The sequence below is a fragment of the Panthera tigris genome, chromosome E3 (assembly GCF_018350195.1).
Source record: "Panthera tigris isolate Pti1 chromosome E3, P.tigris_Pti1_mat1.1, whole genome shotgun sequence".
Classification (NCBI taxonomy): Eukaryota; Metazoa; Chordata; class Mammalia; order Carnivora; family Felidae; genus Panthera; species Panthera tigris.
Window position 1 is genome coordinate 28,773,233 of NC_056675.1, and position 20,972 is coordinate 28,794,204.

At 49.1% G+C, this 20,972-nt stretch overlaps 2 protein-coding genes across 9 annotated transcripts in view; one reads left to right on the plus strand and one right to left on the minus strand.

Moving 5' to 3' along the window:
• Positions 1-8,555, plus strand: part of MYH11 (myosin heavy chain 11) — a 123,778-nt gene extending 115,223 nt beyond the window's left edge. For 2 of the 4 annotated variants that reach the window (XM_042972377.1, XM_042972378.1), the window contains 3 exons: positions 43-215; positions 4,382-4,420; positions 7,854-7,939. In XM_042972377.1, the coding sequence (XP_042828311.1) occupies positions 43-215; positions 4,382-4,412 (204 nt within the window). In that variant the 3' untranslated portion in view covers positions 4,413-4,420; positions 7,854-7,939. Of the gene's footprint in view, positions 1-42; positions 216-4,381; positions 4,421-7,853 lie in introns of all 4 variants that reach the window. The other 2 variants (XM_042972375.1, XM_042972376.1) reach the window with 1 other exon arrangement.
• NDE1 (nudE neurodevelopment protein 1) overlaps positions 1-20,972 on the minus strand; it is a 42,547-nt gene that overhangs the window by 6,035 nt on the left and 15,540 nt on the right. Inside the window, exons 5-10 of one of the 5 annotated variants that reach the window (XM_042972379.1) lie at positions 16,431-16,567; positions 14,537-14,716; positions 13,102-13,193; positions 11,923-12,077; positions 11,409-11,488; positions 10,945-11,106 (exon numbers count right to left, since the gene is read on the minus strand). In XM_042972379.1, coding sequence (XP_042828313.1) covers positions 11,030-11,106; positions 11,409-11,488; positions 11,923-12,077; positions 13,102-13,193; positions 14,537-14,716; positions 16,431-16,567 — 721 coding nt within the window. In that variant the 3' untranslated portion in view covers positions 10,945-11,029. The other 4 variants (XM_042972380.1, XM_042972381.1, XM_042972382.1 and 1 more) reach the window with 4 other exon arrangements.

Below are 20,972 nucleotides of genomic sequence, written 5' to 3' on the forward strand. Positions count from 1 at the left end.
CCCACGGCGCCCCCTGCTCACCCCCGGGCCTCTCCCTGACAGGCAGAGAAAGGAAACGCCAAGGTCAAGCAACTCAAGAGGCAGCTGGAGGAGGCGGAGGAGGAGTCCCAGCGCATCAATGCCAACCGCAGGAAGCTGCAGCGGGAGCTGGATGAAGCCACGGAGAGCAACGAGGCCATGGGCCGCGAGGTGAACGCGCTCAAGAGCAAGCTCAGGTGAGGCTCACGGGCCTCGGGTGCCACAGGGAGTTTCTTTCCTGATGCAGAGGACACCCCCACCCCACCCCACCCCCGCCGCCCCCTGTTCCTTTCCAGGTTCTCCCCGCTCACCAGCACTCACGTGGCACCACTGTGTGCCAGGCACATGAACAGGCCCCGGATCCACCAGGGCCCTGCCTTGGAGCAGCGGACCCTCTGTTCGAAGGGGAGAGAGCATCCCAAGCAGGCACCGCGCTGTCAGCACAGAGCCCAATATGGGGCTCGATCTCACAAATCATGAGCTCATGGCCTGAGCCAAAATCGCAAGTCTGACACTTACCTGACGGAGCCACCCGAACGCCCCCTCGTGTGGTTTCTTTAATGATGCGCGTCCCTTCCCAGCCCACCCTTGGGCGAGGAGAAGGAGAGGGAGGCACACCCCTGTCTCCTCAATCCTTGTCCTCACTGCTGCATTGCCCGTGCGGGTCCCTTCTCTCCAGAACCTCTTTTCTGGGCTTTCTCTTGACCACTTTGGTCTAATCAGGGTCTCCCATCCCTGCTGCTGTTTGGGGCCGATCATCCTGCCTCACAGGAGCTGGCCTGTGTTTGCAGGATGGGGCATGGCCCGCTCTGGATTGTGACAACCGCAAATGTCTCCAGCCGTTGCTCAGTTCCCCGGGTGGGGGGTGCGGTCGCCCGGGGGTCTCGAACCGCTGCCCTAACCAGGGCTGTTTTCTCTCCCACGCCCCTGTCCCTCTGGGCCTGAAGCTGGATAGGCGACACCCCTGCTCCTCGGGCCTCCTTCCCACCTCCACTGGTTCCCAGAAGGCATGGGCCCCGAAGCTTCCTGTCACACTCACCCACATCCCTCCAGGGGGGTGATCCAGTCTCTTGCTTGGGTCCTTGGTCTTGTCTCCTCTGCGATCCTGCCACCCTATGGGCCTTAGCACTAGCTCTAACTTGCCCATCAAGCCCAGGCTCGGTGGTCGGTCCGCCTCACACACACCCTCAACACCCCAGACCCCCCCTGCTTTGAGGTATGCACTTGGTGAGTTAAACCAGACTTCCCACCTTCTGCTCAGGGAAAAGCCAACAGGCACACTGCCAGTTCGTGCTGGGCCTTGTCTGTCACCACAAGGAGCTGACCTCACTCGGTGCTGCCTGGGCCTGACTTCCCTCCCCCTTCCACTCTCTTGGACATCTGGTTTTCACTGTCTCCCCAGTCTCACCATCCCCACCCATCCTTACAAGCTCTCATGTTCCCGTCAACCCACCTCCCCCCAGCTGTGTCCATTTCTTCTACTCCGTTCCCGGGCTGAACTATCTAGCACCAACTAAGGTACACCTACCTCTCTTGTTCCCTCAAGGACGTCGCTCCAGAAATTCTCACCCTTCTCCTTTTCACCATTTTCACGTCAACAAAGTCATTCCAGGAGCTGAGAAAGCCTCTGAGCCCCACGCCCCCTGCTACCCTTTACCACGAAACCTTAATGGTCAGTCCTCAGTCCTCCCCGACTGAGCTGCAGCTTCCTCGACCCACACCGGGGTTTGTTCCTCCCCTCTGGGTGTCTTTCCTTGTCTCCTCTGCTGGTACCTCATCTCAAAGCCCGCCTGCCATTGGCCTGCCCCAGGGCGCCATCTTGGTTCTCTCTTCATCTCCTTTTCTGCTCACTCCTAGGTGACCTCACCCAGCCTGGTGCCTTTTGAGTTCCACCCACAGCGTGTGGCTTCCTGGCCCAGACTTCTTCCTAGAACCCCAGACCTGCTTGCCCTTTCCCCTCAATGCCTCACAGGCAGCTTACACCTTGAGCTGAACCCCTTCACGCCCAAGTCAGCTTCCCTCACGGTCTCTGCCAGCTCACCAACTGGACTGATAAGGCTGCTGTTGACCCAGTCCACTAATCTGTGCTCTTACTTTCTTTTTCCATCTCCCTTATATATAACATCCTATCTGCCATGGAATCTGATCAACTTCCCCTTAGAAACACTGTACATCCGGGCACCTGGGTGGCTCAGTCAGTTGAGCGTCTGACTTCAGCCCCGGTCATGATCTCATGGTTCATGATTTCGAGCTCCGCATCAGGCTCTGTGCTGACAGCTCAGAGCCTGGAACCTGCTTCGGATTCTGTGTCTCCCTCTCTCTGTCCCTCCCCGGCTCATGCTCTCTGTAAAAAATAAAAACTTAAAAAAAAATTAAAAAAACACTGTACATCCACAATCCAAGAAACAAATGTTTCTTGCCATCCTCATCCAAGCTACCCTCTCCTACCATCTAGTAACTTTCACAGCTTGTGTTTCACTTGTGTTTATACTCCGTCTTTATAGTCTGTTCTCAACATGGCAGCCAGAGGGATCCTGTTTAAATAGATACAAGTCACAACCCCCCTTTGCTTGGAACCATCCAATGGCTTCCACCTCATTCAGAATGAAAGCAACACCTTTATGATGGTCGGTTCCACCAGGCCCTACGTGATCTCCATCCACCGCCTCCTAAATGAGCCCTCTGCCTCTACACATGCTGCCTGGGGCCTTGGCACGGGTGGTTCCCGCTGTCTGGAAGGCTCTTCCCCCAGCTCTCGGCATAGCTGGATCCCTCCTTCCTTTCCTTCAGGCATTTACACACCCACGTTAACCTGTCTACAACTTCCAACCTCACCCCCTGCAGTTCTCTTACTGATCTGTCACCATGTAACCTGCTGTTTATTTACTTATCTCATTGGCAGCTTTCACTCTGGCCCCATGAGCACAGAGGTTCTGTCTGCTTATTCGTCCCCAGTGTCTGGGATAGTGCTGGGCACAAACCTTCAATCACGGAGTCAGAGCTGATGTTTCCCTAAACTCATTCTCATACCACCTTGGCCATTTTGCCTTAGCCTTTTACTACCTGCACCATCGTTGACTTCACGGTGTCTTTGAAATTAACTGGTCTAATCATAAACACATCTATTTGCAAATAAAATTTACCATCCCTGTATTGTTAAACCAGCATCACCAGCAGCAACAGGTCGCAAACAAAATTAAAATACAGTGAGAACAAAACAATAATGGATTCTACCTATTCTGACTACAAGTTGATGACTAGGACCAGAAGGCCTCTTTCTCAGTTGACAAGGGACTGACAGAAGATGACGTTAGCACCGGATAGACCCTCCCTGACATAATGAGATGTATTTTAAAAAGAGTGGGAAAGGGAGCACTTTTCTCACTGTGCGATCGAGTTATCCAGGGGCATGCCCAGGAACCATCTGAAACCACCTGCCATTATCAACTCCAGACTCTGAGCATCACTGCAGGCAGGTGACGAGGGGACAGTCCAAACCCCTTTCAGAAGGCGGAGGATGGCTGGCGTGGGGTACAGGGCTTCGGGAAGGAGACCCCAGATCACACGAGGCTGGGGAGGACCTGTAGGTCCCCCCAGTGAAACAGAAACAAGATGTAACCTCTCAGGTCCACCAGGGGTTTGGGAGCAACCCCTAGGACAATGGTCAGCAAGACAGCTGTTCTCACATGGAGCTGTCCCCCCCTCTCCCCTCCAGAATTTGCTTGGCTGGTGACCGAACCCTGCCCTCCTCGGTGCCAGGCCGGGGGGTGGGGAAGCAGTCAGCCGCTCTGGCTCTCACTGCTCCCTGTGGTCAGGACCCCTGATTCTCTTAGCACATGTTCAACGTACCTTGTGGGTTCTGCCCCCCAACAGCTGACCCTCCTGAGGGCCTACAGGCCGGTATGGAACAGACTATTTCTGACACTCCCAGTACGAGCATACCCTAAGGCAGGGTCAAGAGCGGTCACACCTTCCTGCCTCCTCTGTGTCCCACGTGCAAAACCTCAAGTCCAGCACTAGAGCCGTGAGTGAGGTTAGCAAGCCTGGCCAGCTCTCAGTGAACAAGGAAATGCAAAGCGAGTTTCATAGTCGTGCCGACCAGGTAAACCTCAACGTGAGCGCCTGTTAAAGAGCTGGGGCCGGCCTCTGCCACACCAGCAGACGTGAGCTTCTTAGCTGAACCAACAGCTTACGCGTGCCGGCCTCAGAGTTCTTGGTGACCCGTGCTTCTCTGCCAGGTTGACTTAGAAGTGCCTTTGATCATTTCATCGAAGGGAATGCCTTTGATGATTAAAAACGCACTTAGAGGACTCCCTCTCGTTGGCGGAGGATAACCACCAGAGACTCTCTCTCTCTGTTTCAGAGGCCCCCTTCCCCAGGAAACTCCGCAATGACTCACCAGGTACCATGCCTCCAGCTTCGCGGCTCATGTGTGTTGCACTTGGTTTCCACTTCCGTTCTGCCCTCCCGCCCTCCCAGTCCCTCCGACACCCTTTTTTGGCCCTCACGAACCTCCATGGGATTCCTGCAAAATCTGAAGGCCTGGATGTCTCAGTTCAAAACTCTCTTTGTCATAGCCAAGATCAGTACAACAAGACTTAATCTCTTGACCCGTCTTCCTTCCCTCCTTCTGCTTGGGCATCTGACACGGCACCAAATGTGTCCTCGTCACCGTGTGTTGACGAGCGCTTAAGAGGCTGCGTGTGTGTCACTCGGATTGTTGGTACCTGCATAAGTGGGCCTCTCACACTTGGCAGTAGGACACTTGGCTTTGCTGTCCTCCTCCGTCTGGTTAAGACGCTGCACTGAGCGGGTATGACACTTCTACAGTCTGGGCCCTTTCGTGGAGAAGGGCCTCAAATCTGGTCCACAAATAACAATTCACGAGCACAGGTTCATGGGAACCACAGCCCGGCCTCTGGTTGTCCCCACGGCCGGGCTTTCATACGCATGTCTGCGAAAGAAATGGGCTCTCACTGCGCATTCTACAGTCGCTGGGGCCACGTGAGCCTTGAGCAAGGCCTAGCTGATAACGGCACTTTCCACACACTAGGACACGTGCTGGCCACTGCACAGCCAAGCATGGTCCAGACAGAGCCTTTTCCAGGGGTCTTGCGAGCCCGTATACACAGCGGGGAATGGACAGGACACCCGAGACTCGAGGAAGGACACAGGGCCCTTCACATGACAGAGTTAAGAGGCCTCGACCAGCTTTTTCACACGTGACGTTAGGCAACCAGGGCCTGGTTTTCCTCTCATCTTCCTTGAGAGACCAAGCAGGCCCTGGCTTGTGTCCCTCTTCTCTTCTGGAGAAGTAGCTGTCGCTACCCAAATACTTAAAGCTGGATGAGGGACTGGCAGGAGCTCTAGGAAGAGTGCCCGGCCTCTAGAACACGGCTTTCTGAGCAGCGCTCCTGCCAGCTCAGGCTGGACGGTGGGACCCACTAGTCGATGGGAAAGTGAGTCCTTGCAAATCAGTGCTTCTGCTCTGGTGCTGGATCCCACCATGCCACTAGTGCCTCGGGGAAGTTCTCGGAGTCTGTGAATAGAAGCCAGACCCTCCAGGATCAGACACTTGAAGAAAATCTTTAGAAGGGGTCCCTTACTTCCTGTGACTGATGTAGCCAGTGCCCACCTCGGCCTTGGATTTGAAGCCAGTTCCTTCAGGAAGCGTACCTGAACCGGAAGACAGGCTCACAGGACAGGTGGCGGAGCAGGGGGCTAACAGTGACCCGGGACATGATTTACGTCTTAGATCAAAGGAACACATTTACACCTCAGCTCTTGTAGCTTGCAAATCCATACTGTCTCGGGAGGCCAAGAGTGCCGGGAGCCTGGAAGGGTAGGGGAGACAGTTTCCCAACCCCAGGCTGTCCCACCGAGTTTTGAACCAGGAGGATTAGAAGCGGGAGAGACGCGTGGAAGCTACTCTCCTTTCTGTCCTGTCCTCAGAGACCCTGCTTTCAGACCCACGTTCTTGGAAAGCACAGTGCTAGACTTTTTAAAAGGTCACTTCTAGAGAGGGTGATGGAAAGTTAGTTCCAAGGGCACAGGGTGCTTCTGAGCTTCCCTCTGACGTGAGTGAAGCTGGCCTGAGTCTTGAGCTGGGAGCGGCTACAACTTTATTCATCCCTGATCGTGGCCCCTCAGAAAGTACCATTCTCTGAACCTAGGCGGGTTTTCCCAGCCCGGGTTTCTCCCACCCTCAGACCCCAGAAGGCTCACGTTGGGACTCCCCTTCTCAGTGTTCAGGATGTTCTGGGCCTTCCTTTTGCCTCCAATCTTACCTCTCTGAGTTGTCTCTTTGGACTAAAGAATCTCTAACTGGGATGGACTCTCCCTCATAGCTTTCAAAAGTCCAGCCTCTGTGTGGTGAAGCAGGTCATTTTTTTTTTTTAATTTTTTTTAATGTTTATTTATTTTTGAGAGAGAGAGAGACAGAGCACGAGCAGGGGAGGAGCAGAGAGAGAAGGAGACACAGAATCTGAAACAGGCTCCAGGCTCTGAGCTGTCAGCACAGAGCCCGACGCGGGGCTCGAACTCACAAACCATGAGATGATGACCTCAGCCGAAGCCGGACGCTCAACCGACTGAGCCACCCAGGCGCCCCAAGCGGGTCATTTTTTATGACAAAAATTCTGCATTCCTTTTAGGCATCCTAAAATGAGTTAAGACCTGTCTTCTGATTCAGGTCAAACAGGGCCAGATCACCAGAGCCAAATAGGATTATTTGTTGTTGCAGAAAACACAGCAAACATTTCTTTCCTGGAGAGGACGTTGAGTGCTGGTTATCTGACTTCTCCTGCCACCTGCCTGCCCTCCTAACCAAAGCCACACTGCAGGTGACCTAGGCACACCCTGGCAGGAACTCAGGGCATCCGGCACTCCAGAGATGGGAGCCATAAGCACACAGAGAAAGGGGTATCCTACCAGCTAAAGCTAAAATACACCTTAGATTAACATGTCTAGCTTACTTTTCTAACAAATATTCATTGGGCACCTATTATAGGCCATGCACGGTGCCTGTGTGGTGAGGAAAAATCAGACAAGATCTCTGTCCTGGGAGAACTCACACCGAGAATTCTGCTCTCAAACAAGCAGGGGACCCTGCGTTGCTTTAACCAGAGTGCACACCTCTGGCACCCGCACAGTGACCTCTTTCCCTCAATGCTGCCTTTGATGCTCATTTCCACCTTCTTCCGGTTGAGAACCTAAAACCCTCCCCTTTGTTCCCTTCTGAAGGCAAGGGGGTACAAAATGAGAACACGTTCTCCTTCACACCTGCTCCACAGGGTATGAATAAACCCATGGGGATGTGTCAGCCCCCACTTGATTCGTTTTTTTCTTTTCCAAATAAAGACCACAGAAGAGAATCCTGTGGGCCATCAGATGACCAAGCCCAATTTTTTTTTTTTTTTTTGAGAGAGGTGTGGGGTGGGGGTGGGGGTGGGTTGGAGAGAGAGAGAGAGGGAGAAAATCTTAAGCAGATTCCACATTCAGTGTGGGGCCTGATGTGGGGCTCGATCCACTACCCGGGATCATGACCTGAACAGATATCAAGAGTCAGAGGCTCAACTCACTGAGCCACCCAGGCACCCGCACCTTTTTTTTTTTTTTAAAGCTGATTCTCTTGCTTTGAAAAATCTACTTTCCTCCCGTTCCAGCTGATTAAACGTTACCACAGCTTGAGATAGGTCAGCCCTTGACTTTAACCTGAATATTTTCATTTCATTTCAGTTTGTCTGTGTTTGTTTTCTGTCCCTTTAAAAGCCTCTTCCAATCTCAAGAGGGGGGTTTCTGTACTAAAGAAACGTGTATTCTTTTAAAACCCACAGGCGAGGAAACGAGCCCTCCTTTGTTCCCTCTAGAAGGTCTGGAGGACGTCGAGTTATTGAAAACGCCGATGGATCTGATGAGGAAATGGACGCTCGCGATGCAGACTTCAATGGAACCAAAGCCAGTGAATAAACAACTTGCTGAAAACAGAACAAAACCAAACCCAGTGGACTCTGCTTAGCACTAAATCCATTTTCAAATTCCAAATGTCACAGACACCCCTCACAACGAATATAAAAAACACCACCCTGCGTCCAGGGTATCGATGGAGTTTTGAATGTTGTACCAAATGAGAAAAACCCAAGAAGCGACACAGACACCCCCGCTCCCCCCATCCGTGAATTGTGCAGAAACCTTGAGTTTTTAGGAAAATAGAACCACAGTAACTGATCACTGGCAACTTAGTTTACGTGAAACGGGGAGAAAGTCACCAAAATGGGTGCCACTGCCTCCCGCTCCCAAGACATTCCCTAGCCTGTCTACCCTTCCAACGTCTCGAGTGGGGCCCTGTTTGAGTTCTTTCCCCTCTTGGTTACCGCACGTCAGATGCACACAGTTCACCGAGACGAAGTGCCTTCGGTAGTCACATGAATTCAAGAGGAGACGCTGCTCCAGCGGGATGAGAGCAAGAATGTTACACTGTTTTATATGCACCCCGATTGTACTTAAGGACACCTTCACTAATAAAAGGTTATAAATCACTGGAGTGCAGTCGGCTCTTCTGTTGTTTTGTACGGAGTGAAAGAATGGGGTGTGTTCTTGCTTAATCCTTACGATGACCCTGGGAAGCCAGCGTTCATAAATGGGGAATCTGAGGCCTGGGGAGGGGAGATAAATTATCTGAGATCCCACAGCTGGCCAAAAAAAAAAAAAAAACAACCCAACAGCAAGCAAGCAAGCACAGATGTCACATGAGTCTGTGTGAGAGGACTTCTCCAAGCAGAGGCAGGCAGCTCCAGGCCCAGGAAGTAGGAACTTGACCATGAAGAACATCCTTATCAATCAAAACTCATACGTACATACTGTGAAGGATATAGGATATCCTTGAATTAAAAAAAAACTTTTTTAAATGTTTATTTTTGAGAGACACAGAGCAAGAGCAGGGGAAGGGCAGGGAGACACAGAATCCGAAGCAGGCTCCAGGCTCCGAGCTGTCAGCACAGAGCCCGACGTGGGGCTCGAACTCATGAACCGCAAGATCATGACCTGAGCCGAAGTTGGACATTCAACCGACTGAGCCACCCACGCGCCCCAAGATATCCTTGAATTTCAAAAACATAAGACTTCATCCAGCAGGGATCGACAAACTTTTTTTTTTTCTTTGAGAGCGAGAGTGAGGGAACATTAGTGCTTGAGCAGGGGAGGTGCAGAGGCGGGGGGTGGGGGGAGCGAGAGAGAATTCCAAGCAGGCTCCTCACTCAATGCAGAGCCTGATGCTGGAGTTGATCCCATTAACTCTGGGATCACGACCTGAGCTGAAATCAAGAGTCAGACGCTCAACCCCCTGAGCCACCCAGGCACCCCAAACTTTTTTTAAACAAACTTTTTCTGTAAAGGCCGAGAGTCAATATTTTAGGCTACGTGTGGTCTCTGTCACGTGTTCATCTTTCCATTTTTGTTTTCCCCTTTAAAAACATCAAAACCATCGTTACTACGGGGGCCATGCAAAACCAGGCCGTGTGTCCTCTCCTTGCAGAAGTTCTATTCCACACAAATTGATTCCACCCACTGATTCGGTAGAGGTCAAATAGATTTGAGAAGAGATATGGCAACGGAAGAACTCAAGCCAATAGCCAAACGTGAACCTACCCTCAACAATACACAAACATATCCTAAATACACTTCTAAGAAGCTGACGTGAAGAGGAATTTTTTTCAAGTAGAGTTTCTTCGTATTTGATTACTTGGTTCAAAAACAAACTTTTTGCCACCGTTCGAGCAAACATCAAGGCACAAAGCAGCATTTACCCACCACCACCACCACCACCACCACCACCACCACCACCACCACGTGGAAAATGAGTTTCTCTGGATTTTATTGTTGTTTTAAAAAAATAGAAGTCCGTCTTTTCCCCATACAGGTTAGAATGTTCCCATGGTAATGAACTGGGCACCAGAGATTCATTCTCTGTTGAATTTCAAAAGCACTTGAAAAGTTCTATTTTCAACTCAAGGATATTTCTGCTATTCTCTTGGAAAAATAACTTAGTAACAAAGGGTGGTTAAGCTGTGCGCATGCTCCCAAATTCACGTGTTCTTTTTAACTTGCCTCCAAAAGTGTGAGCCAGCCGTTCACGACGGGCAGGGCTGAGCACATACTCCGTCCACGTGAAAATCCCGTTTGTCTTCTTTCACAAGGAAGCTTCCAACAACAATCCTGTGGTTCAATCCTATGTGGAGGCCACCATGGTTATTTTATCATGGCTTTGAATGAAGTTCTGTTCTTAGGGGCTGTACTCATAAGGCCACGCCACCCCAATGACCGTCAGGGGAGGCCTCCCCCAGGGCCAGGGCACAAGTCCCAGGAAACCCAACTATCGGGAACGATCTAAAGAAGATACAGATGTTTCCATTGCCCTTGTCCACACAAGATCGCCTCTGAAACACAAGCACAGCTCCCAACGCCTCAGTGAGAGGCAGAGTGAGTCCCAGAGGTAAACTACACCATAGTGTGTTTTTTAAAAAAAGGCACGTGCCTATCCTACTCTTCTCTCTTAGACACAATTTCAGTACACAGACCCTTCTGGTGCCACAGAGCACGGAGATTTTCTTATGGAAGATAGCCTGGGCCTGAGATGGGCTCACATCCCATTTTTAAGGCATCTCCAGTCATTAAAAAAACATGCCCAAATCCTTCAACACTCAGGTCAGTTCAAAATGATGGGGTGGCCTCAGCATCCACACCGCGGAGCCCTGTCCAGAGGGTCCGGTTTGTCCCTGTCGATTTGCAACGCACTGGCAAGGAGGCTGGGGAGGAGGAGACAACATTTCACGGGGACAGCTACCAGGGGCCATGGGCGATGGCCTCAGTGGCTAGTGTGACTGTTTGCTCGTAGTTCTTAAACTAACTTAAACAAAGCAAAAACCTAGTTTAAGGAGGGAAAGAAAAGCAACGACTCCCACACAGACACGCCAGGGGCTTCGGCTTCCGTGGATTTCCTAAAGCAACATCTTGACTACACCCTGGGCTGACGGCAGCGACGGTGAGGAAATATTTGAAGGCGGCTTCCCAAATTCCAGGCGTTTTCCCAACCTTCAGACAGAGCAAACCAAATTAGGCGGACATTACAGCTGTCACAGACTGGCTAACATCAGGGCCCACAAAGTTCTAAGAGTAAAGAGAGTCAGGAGCAGGGTCTCCCTGGGTGTCAATTTTCTCTCCTGCGAAACGAAGAAAAGGACACTGGCCATCGAGCTCGCACATTCCCGAGGCCACACAAAAAGCCCAGTCACACCAGACCCACTAAAAACACCCTCTTCGACGGGGTCGGAAGTCACGTGCGCACCGTGGAAAACGACTCTTCGTTCCCCATCATCTGTCTGCCCCACACCTACCCAAGTTACTTGGCTCGGGGTCCAGGAACATGGCGACGCAGCTTAGGAAATCAACCCATCCAGAAGCTGTCCTGATTTTCCTCAAGTAAGAAAATACCCAAAGCTGTCAGAGTCCGAGTTGTGCTTTCCCATCAGGTTACTGGAATCTAGTCTGGCTGGAATGGAGTCCCTGTTTCCTGAGGTTCTAAAGATTTTTTTTTTTTTTCTTTTTTAAGGAAAAAAAATCCTCCTCTAGGGGAAACAGAGAAGCTTTTGAAGCTCAAATCCCAAACAAGTGTTTCATACAGGACATTCTCACAGCACGACCAGGAGCTGGGGCTGCAGATTCGAGTAATAAAAACGAGCCTCTTCCTGGCCATTTGCCCTTAACCTTCACTGGAAGACACCACCTCACTGCGTCCCAAGGGGGTGGAGGGTTAAGGTTCATTGACCTGACCCTCCAACTTCTACAAAATGGCTATCGGTCAGGGGTGAGAGGCTCCCCCCAGGAGCGGACAGCTAAAAAGGTACTGACCCTTTGTCACCTAGAGGCACGCCGCTGCTGCTTGGCTGTCTCTCGCCACCGCCATCTCTGTGTTTGCTCCCCCGCCCTGAGGCCGGGCCGCTTGTTCGGTTTGGGGACTGATCGTACACGAAGTTCCGGCAGGATGCAAGTTTGGACTCCAGCGCCTGCAGAGAAACGTGCTTTCATCTTTCAGGTTCAAGAGCAGACCTCCCCTCTCCCCAGAGCCTGTACACAGACAATAACCTCAAACGGGGGTTCTCGAACTGTGTTGTAGGGCGGGAGTTCCAAGAGTGGGGCCCTGAAGGAACCCAGCGTGCATCCGCCCTTTAGAGCCACTGGCCTAAGACAGTTAGGAGCTTCCTGGAAAATCACCAGCCCTGCCAATGATCCAGTTCTGCCTATGGGAAACGTGAAATCAACTTCCGGGATGATCTACTCTTTTGTTTACCTTTATCAAACGTGCACAGAGTGGCTTGTGTGGGAGGACTGTGCCTTGTTGGAAAGAGACCCCATAAAAACCAAGAGGGCGTTGAGATGCCCCAGGCTTATCTATGCTCTAACTGTGCAACACATTTAAAGAGAAACATGTTTACAGAAAACCAGAAAACCAAAATCTCAAAGTAAAAACACGAGAAAAGAGTCGCAAGCTTCTATGAAGGCGCAGCTCTGACTACATACATTCTGGCTGAAGACAGGCTGGCAGGAGTTAAATCATGTGATTCGCCAGGCATTATTTTAAAAAACACAAGCAACAGCTACACAGAATACCTGTGTTATTTCTTAAGCACACACAAAAAATCTTTCCCTGTAGTGAAGGTAAAACCTCAAGTCGAGTTCTTTGCTCTAGCCCTTTTGAGATGTTGTCTTTGACTCCCTCATTTAAAAAGAAAAGAACTTTCAAATGTTTCTCAGTTTTCTTAAATTAAGAAAAACATCACAGACACCAGCCAAATTTCCTGAATTCCAAGGAAAAATGACAGGGGAAGAAATATATGCACAGAGGTCAAAGGGCTGATGGGGTCAGAGCTCTGGGTGTTTGTCAACAAGGCCCACAGGAGCTCGCATGACGCTAGGGGAAGCTAGGGGACGCTCTGTTACAGGGGAAAGGAACCGGTAAAGTCGCCCCTCTCAGGCATCCTGAAACATAGGCAAGGAACCACACCAAACCCGGGGAGGTGGCGGTCTTACCCCTACTTTCCGCAGCAGGTCTCCCACAATGTTGAGGGCCGATATCCGGGCTGCGGGCGTGAGGGGGGTCCCACCCGTGGAGTCATCCAGACCTGGGTGTGCAAAGGGAGCACATATAAGAGCAATCCCCAGTCTAAGTCGGTCCACTCATGTCCCTACATGTGGAACCCTGGTGAGGGGGCAGGGAGGCTAATCCCCACGCTCTGATCCTGGATGCTGCCCATTTCACTCAAAAGTTAACTAACCCGCGAGGAGTCTATGGGATGACCGACCTTTTGCAGCCTCACAATGACTGTATTAACTGTTCACCTTTACACGTCACTCTTTTAAATCAAAATCCAAACAAGTCTTCTTGAAATTCTACGAATTCCATACAGTTAATGAACATGAATAGCATCTAAGCAAACCACATCTGGAAGGGTCTTAACTCTCCAGAGCCTCTCTCCTCCAAGCAGGAGCCGGGGACCAGAGGCACCAGGATCACTGGGGTGCTGGTCAGGGCGCAGGGTCTCGGGTCCTGCCCAGACCCACTCAATCTCAGGTGCATTTGAATGAGATGCCCCGCTGAGTCATGTGCATACTAAAGTGTGGAAAACACTGCTCTAGATGGGCATTCTGGAAATCTCACCAGTCTCTTCATCTCAGGGGACGAGCCTAGGGATACGGCAGGAACAGGGAGTGTGAGCTCTGTAGCCAGCTGGCCTGAGTCTGAATCTCAGCTCTGCTATTTACCGCCCATATGACTTGAGGCGAGCTACTTTCCTCAGGGCCTCAGTCTCCTCATCCATCAAATGGGGACGGCACCTGGGCCAGTGCTAAGAATTCAGTGAGGTCACGCGTATGCAAAGCACTTTAAGCACAGCGGCTAACTAGCCCACACGGAGCTCTAGGAGCTGCCTACTGTTATTTCCTATTAAGCAGCCTGATAACAGCCTCTGTGAATCAGCAGAGGAGCTGGGGCAACATATCCAATTTCTCGTTGTTGGGTTTTTTGTTTTTTTTTTTAACCATGCACCCCAGGCTACACCGGCTCCAGTTCTAGACACACGTCTCCCTAGACCCACAAAACGTTTTCTAAATTTTTTATCTGATCATTGGAATTTTAAATTTAGGAGAGTTCATGTTCAGCAAGAGGATTTCTGGCTTCTGATGAAGAACAGAAAGGTCCGCTAATGCTGGGCCCATATGTCATGGGGTGGGAGCACAGTGGCAGCCGCCCCTGGGAAGAAGCTTCTATTTTCTGGCTCACCGCAGACTCCACCACTCCCTACTGCCTCACACCCGAGCTCTTCCAGTTTGTCTCAAAGCTCTGCCCCTCTGAGCACCCAGTTTGCTCCCTGCAGCACAGCCAGTGCCAGTGCCTCCCTGACCCAGCACCCTACCCGTGGAGAGCTTGGTGAAACAAGGCAAATCCCCCTGACTGCCGTTCTCTTACCACGTCTGAACGTCCCCGGTGTGTTTAAGCTGGCGCTGGGTCCCCGATGAGCTATGGGGGTGGACGGCACGGAGCCCGTGGCCTGCACAGCTGTGTCTGTCTTGTTGGCCTCCACCGAGTTGGGCATGGGCGTCCTGGGTTTCTCCTGCTTCTGCTGCACAGCCAATTCCTGCCGCAAATCTGAGCCAGGACAAGGATTCAGATTAAGCCCTTGCTTCAGGGGACAGGGCAAAGGGAGGGTCGACAGTAGACAATGGTCAGGGAAAAGAAGCACCAGAATGAAAACCCATGGGCGGAAACCCTCAGTGGAGTGAAACCCACAGGACCTTGCCTAGCAGGCTTGTGAAACTACATGATTTTGTAATAAAACCAAAAAGGTTTAGGGGCGCCTGGCTGGTTGAGCCGTAGAATATGTGACTCTTTTTTTTTTAATGTTTTATTTTTAATACAGAGAGCGAGCATGAATGGGGAGGGGCAGAGAGAGAGGGAGACACAGAATCCGAAGCGGGTTCCAGGCTCTGAGCCATCAGCACAGAGCCCAACACAGGGCTTGAACTCACGAACTGTGAGATCATGACCTGAGCCAAAGTTGGAAGCTTAACCAACTGAGCCACCCAGGTGCCCCTAGAACGTGTGACTCTTGATCTCAGGGTTGTGAGTTCAAGCCCCATGATGGGCATGGAGCCTACTTAAAAATAAAAACAAAGTAAAAACAGAAAGGTTTAAAATTTTTGAAAAACTATGGCAATGATAGATACACTAATCCTTTTCTTGCTTCAAGATATTTCCAGCTCAACAGGGTATACAGCATACTAAGGGAAAAGACGCTTTCCCCACCAACCCCCATATGGGCCTCCTGACTCATTATCACTATAATATGGGGGAGATATTTTCAATCCTTTTTTCTCTGCGTTTTCAGATGTACAGTTTATCTATTATCTATTAAGCGTATGTTAGGAATAATTCTTACTAAGTGTAAACAGAAACACGTTTACTGTCTATGATTTATCTTCCTTCAACGGTAGGTCTTAATCTAGCCATATTCACATCTATACCTTATTTGTTTTTTAAATGTTTTTTTTTTTTTTTTAACGTTTATTTATTTTTGAGACAGAGACAGAGCATGAACAGGGGAGGGGCAGAGAGAGAGGGAGACACAGAACCAGAAGCAGGCTCCAGGCTCTGAGCCATCAGCCCAGAGCCCGACGTGGGGCTCGAACTCACAGACCCCAAGATCATGACCTGAGCTGAAGCCGGATGCTTAACCAACTGAGCCACCCAGGCGCCCCATACCTTATTTGTTTTAACAACTGTTTAACGTTCCATAAAATAAAACAAATCTCTGTCATTTATTTAACCACTGCAGAACTACCTTTCAGACCTGCAGTTTTCTTCTTTTTAATCCCCCTTCTACTGGCTATACATTAGGAACTAAATTAGTGTTATAAACAATTAATCGGGATGTTCAAGAAGTTCTTCTGCACCCAGATCTACCCCAGAACTGCAAACTTCCACGGAGCAAATGCTGATGGGAATTCAGAGCTGGAAACCACTGCCATCAGGCATCAGGTCACAGAAACCTGCCATCAGGTCACAGAAACAATGGACTAGCTAGCAATTCCGTCAAGACTTTTCTCCCCACAAAACTCTTACACTCCTGCCAGTGGTGGTTTAAATACCCACAGAGGGTCTTTACAGGGTCGGACATCTGACAATTCTTACCATGGGGCAGGGACAAGGCCTGCCCAGTGTGGTTCTACGCCCTCTGACTAGGGCAGGTCACAGATTTCCAGCAAAGGTAATACTGGGCAACATTGTAGGAGAAGCTGTTCTCAGGTAGGGAGAGGGGAAAACACCGGTCAGGGCACACAGAAAAAAGCCAAGTCTTCCTGACCTCTGGCTTCATCTTTCAGGCGCTGAACAGATTCAAGAAGATTCTCCTTCTCATCAAGTTCACTCTCCAGGAAGGCATTTCTCTCAATGGCTTGATTCAAACGCTGCTCAAAGTCCTCCAGAGACATGATTGTGGCCCTGGTAAGAGAAAAGCAAAGTTGTCCCTGAGAGCAAACAGTGGCATCCATGTGGTGCCTACCGAACAGGGAGATGAGAAAGGGCAGACATAGGGGGCATGAGTCCCAGCATGGGCACCTCCTGGGCACCACAGACTTGAGCAACCTTCTGGGTTGCTTAACCCAGGGACCCAGGCTGTTCACCTGCAGAAGGAGAATCATCTTAGCTCTTGAGGTACACAAAGCCGTCCTGAGGATTAAGTGAGAAATGTCCATACGGCACTTAGCAAAGGGCCAGCACCTTATTTAGGACAACATATAGGGTCCAAATGCCAGGAGAGCAAACTCCCATCTCCTCCTAGAGACTCAAAATGCAAATCAGTGTTCCGAATACCCTACTAAAATAAAATTGTACTGTTTTTAAGGTTTTTTATTTATGTATTTTTTTTTTTTTAAGAGAGAGAATGCAAGCAGGGGAAAGGGGCGGGGGGGGGGGGGTAGAGAGAGAGACAGAGAGAGAGAGAGAAAGAAAGGGAGAGGGAGGGAGGGAGGGAGGGAGGGAATCCCAAGCAGGCCCCACGCTCAGCACAGAGCCCAACGCAGAGCTCAATCCCACGACTCCAGGATCACGGCCTCAGCCAAAATCCAAGAGTTGGACGCTCAACTGACTGAGACACCCAGGAGCCCCAAGTTTTTTTTAAATATAAAACTTGAGTATTCAAGAACTTTATTCATTCTATAATAATGACTGGGGCCTCACCTCTATCTCATCTGATTTTAACACCCAAATATTCAGAATTTGGCCAAAATGTGAATACATATATATAGAGGGAGAGAGGGAGGGAGAGAGCGCACATGCGAGAGTGAGAAATCTAAGAAAGAAATGTAAAGAAAGAAAGAAAACCCAGGCTAACAGCTGTTTAAACCCTGCCCTGCCACTGTGACTGATCAACTACAGAGAGATCAGAGAACTTGATAGTAATGAATACATCTGACAAAGCTGCAAGACAAATGACAAATTCTCAGTATTTTCAATCCACATCAACAAATATATAAAAGGTCTCCTAGAAATGAGAAACAACCAGCAACGCAAGTTTAAAAAAAAAAAAAAAAGGCAAAGTTCAGAGAAAAAGAAACAAATCATTCTTAAATATCTGAGAAGGAATCTATGTCACGCATAATTCAGAAATGTATCCACTGGGCCCTGACTAGATTGGCAGAAATCTGAAGTCTGAAAACCACTCTGTGTGGGAAGCTGTGTGGAAAACAGGACACATAGCTGCTGGGAATGTAAAGCGATGTAACTACAGAGAGAACAATCGGGCAACAACTATCAAAATCACGCATGCGTCTATCCCTTTACCCTGCAATTTCACTTCTGGGGATTTATTCTCCAGATAAACATCTGTGCAAGCAGTGGTCATCATTCATCACAGCAATGCTGATCACTGCACAAGAATGCAAATGTAGCAGCTATCCATCCACAGGGGACTGGACAAATAAAGTATTATGTATTATGCAATACCAACCATACAATAGGATATTATGCACTTGGGGGGAAAAAAAGAACAAAGAATTCTCTGTGTCCTGATACCGAAAGATCCCCAAGATCTACTGTTGTATGACAGAAGATGTACAACAGCGTGTATAGAATGCTGTTGGGGAGGAGAGTAGGGATAACACCAATTTCTTTTTTTATTTGCCTGAATTTGCATAAAAAACTCTACCCTTTGTATATTATTTTGCAACCACGTGAATGGTAGACTGGCTCCCATGAGAAGTGGTCCCAATTCTCCCTCCCTTCTTGCATCCACATCCTTGCCACGGCCTGTGAGTGGAATGTACTTTCCCAGCTCTTGACGTGGGCCATGTGACTTGCTTTGATCAACGAAATCTGGGTGGACTTTGCATCTTCGTAAGTTTTCTGCCTACAGCTCCAGTGATAGAATCCACCCCACATGGGAGCCCCAAATTCTCTTCCCACGTCTCTGGCTAACACTGGGACCATGCATCTGCACAGCGGCCTTGAAGCAGCCCTGAGGTAACCTACATGGTTAGAATTAGCAGAAAAAGACTTTAAAGTAGTCTCTTTAGCTATGCTCAAGGATATAAAGAGAAACCACAGTAGAGGAATGGAAATTACTATTTTTTTTTTTTTAGAGGAAATTCTAGAACTGAAAATACAATCTCTAAAAGCTCTATTGGAATTGGCTCATCAGCAGACGGGAGAGAAAGGTGCAGCGAACTTGAAACTAGATCAACAGAAATTATCCAATTTGAAGAACCGAAAGAAAAAATATTAGAGGAAAAAAATAATAAAAGGACCAGAGCCTCAGAGACCTGTGTGGCAATTATCAAAACGACTGATGTGTATAGTTAGGGTCCCAGAAGGACAGAGGACAGAGAGAATGGGCCAGAGCAAATCTTTGAGAAATCATGACCCAAGTGAAATCTGTCAAGAGAGATTTACAGACTAAAGAAGCCTAGCAAATCCCCGTCAAGATAAATACATATAGGGGCACCTGGTTGGCTCAGCCAAAGAGCATCCAACTCTTGATCTCAGGGTCACCAGTTTGAGCCCCACATTGGGTATTGAGAATTACTGAAGGAAATGAAAAAAATCTATTCTGGTTAAATCCAACACTTAAAAAAAAAAAAGACATGTATATAAAACCGAGGCACATCATAATCAAACTGCTGCAAACAAAAAATCAAGAGAAAAATCTGAGAGCAGCTAGGAAAAAAACACATTATATACTGGGGAGTGACCACTCAAATGGCCACTAACTTCTGACCTAAAGCAAGGAAACCAGAAAAACAGTGGAAGAACCCACCGAAAGAAAAAAACACAACAGCTGTCAACCCAGAATTCTACATCCAGTGGACAAGAATGAAGGCAGGGGTGCCTGGGGGGACTCAGTCGGTTAAGCACCTGACTTCAGCTCAGGTCATGATCTCATGGTTCACGAGTTAGAGCCCCGCATCGGGTTCTGTGCTGACTGTGCGGGGTCTGCTTGGGATTCTCTCCCTCCCTTTCTCTCTGCTCCTCCCCCACTCTCTCTAAAACAAATAAAACGAAAAAAAAGAAGAAGAGAATGAAGGCAAAAGACACTTCGAGATAAACTAAAACAAGGAGACTTCACCATCAGCAGACCTTTGCTATAAGAAATCTTAAGGGAAAGGGCACCTGGGTGGCTCGGTTAAGTGTCTAACTTTCAGCTCAGGTCACGATCTCATGGTTCGTGAGTTACAGCCCGACATTGGGCTCTGTGCATACAGCTCAGAGCCTGGAGCTTCTTCAGATTCTGTGTCTCGCTCTCTCTCTGCCCCTCCCCACTCATGCTCTGTCTCTGCCTCTCAAAAATAAATATACATTAAAAAAAAAAAAAATTAAAAAAAAAAAAAGAAAGAAATCCTAAAGGAACTTCTTCAAGCCCCAAGGGAGGGGATACCAGAGGGAAATCCAGATCCTCAGGAAGGAATGAACCCAAAATGGTAAATATGTGGGTAAATATAAAAGGCTATCTTTTTACTCTCTTCATTTCTTTAAAATATACTTGGCTTTTTAGGGGCACCTGGGTGGCTTGGTCGACTTCAGCTCAGGTCATCATGATCTCACCCTTCCTGAGTATGAGCCCCGAGCTATGCTGACAGCTCAGAGCCTGGAGCCTGCCTTCGATTCTGGGTCTCTGTCTCTCTTGGCCCCTCCCCCACTAATGCTCTGTCTCTCTTTCAAAAATAAACAAACATTAAACACATTTTTTTTTAATAAAATAAAATACACTTGGCTTTTTAAAGCCAAAACAATAGCTACGCATTTCAGAATCTACGGCATTTGTAGACACAGCAGTATTACAAGTATAGCATAAAGTTCAAGGATGGTAAAAATCAAACTGTAAGGTTGCAAGGCTGTTGCATTTTACTTGAAATGGTACAGTGAAGTTATCCTTAAGCAACCTCTAAAAAGTAACACAGGGGCCTGTGGGGGCAACACAAAGCTTCCCCATCTTAACAAGAGTGTGGGTCACGGGAGCGTATACGCCATTTGCCCAAACTGATGGGACCTGTACGCTAAAAAATCTGTGCCTGCCACTATATGCAATGTATATCTAATTTTTAATGTGTTTCCATTAAAAAAAAGGGGGGGGGCTGGCACAGAGTAGTTTTTCAATAAATGTTAGTTATCATTGGTAGTATTCTGCTCAGCAACAGAATGTCAGTTTACAAAATACAGTTCTTCGGGGGCGCGTGGGTGGTTCAGTTGGTTGAGCACCGTACATCGGCTCAGGTCACGATCTCACAGGTTGTGTGTTCGAGCCCCATATCGGGCTCTCTGCTGTCAGAGGTGGAGCCCACTTTGGATTTTTGTCCCCCTCTGCCTGCCCCTGGCCTGTTCGTACTCTCAAAACTAAATAAACATTTGCAAA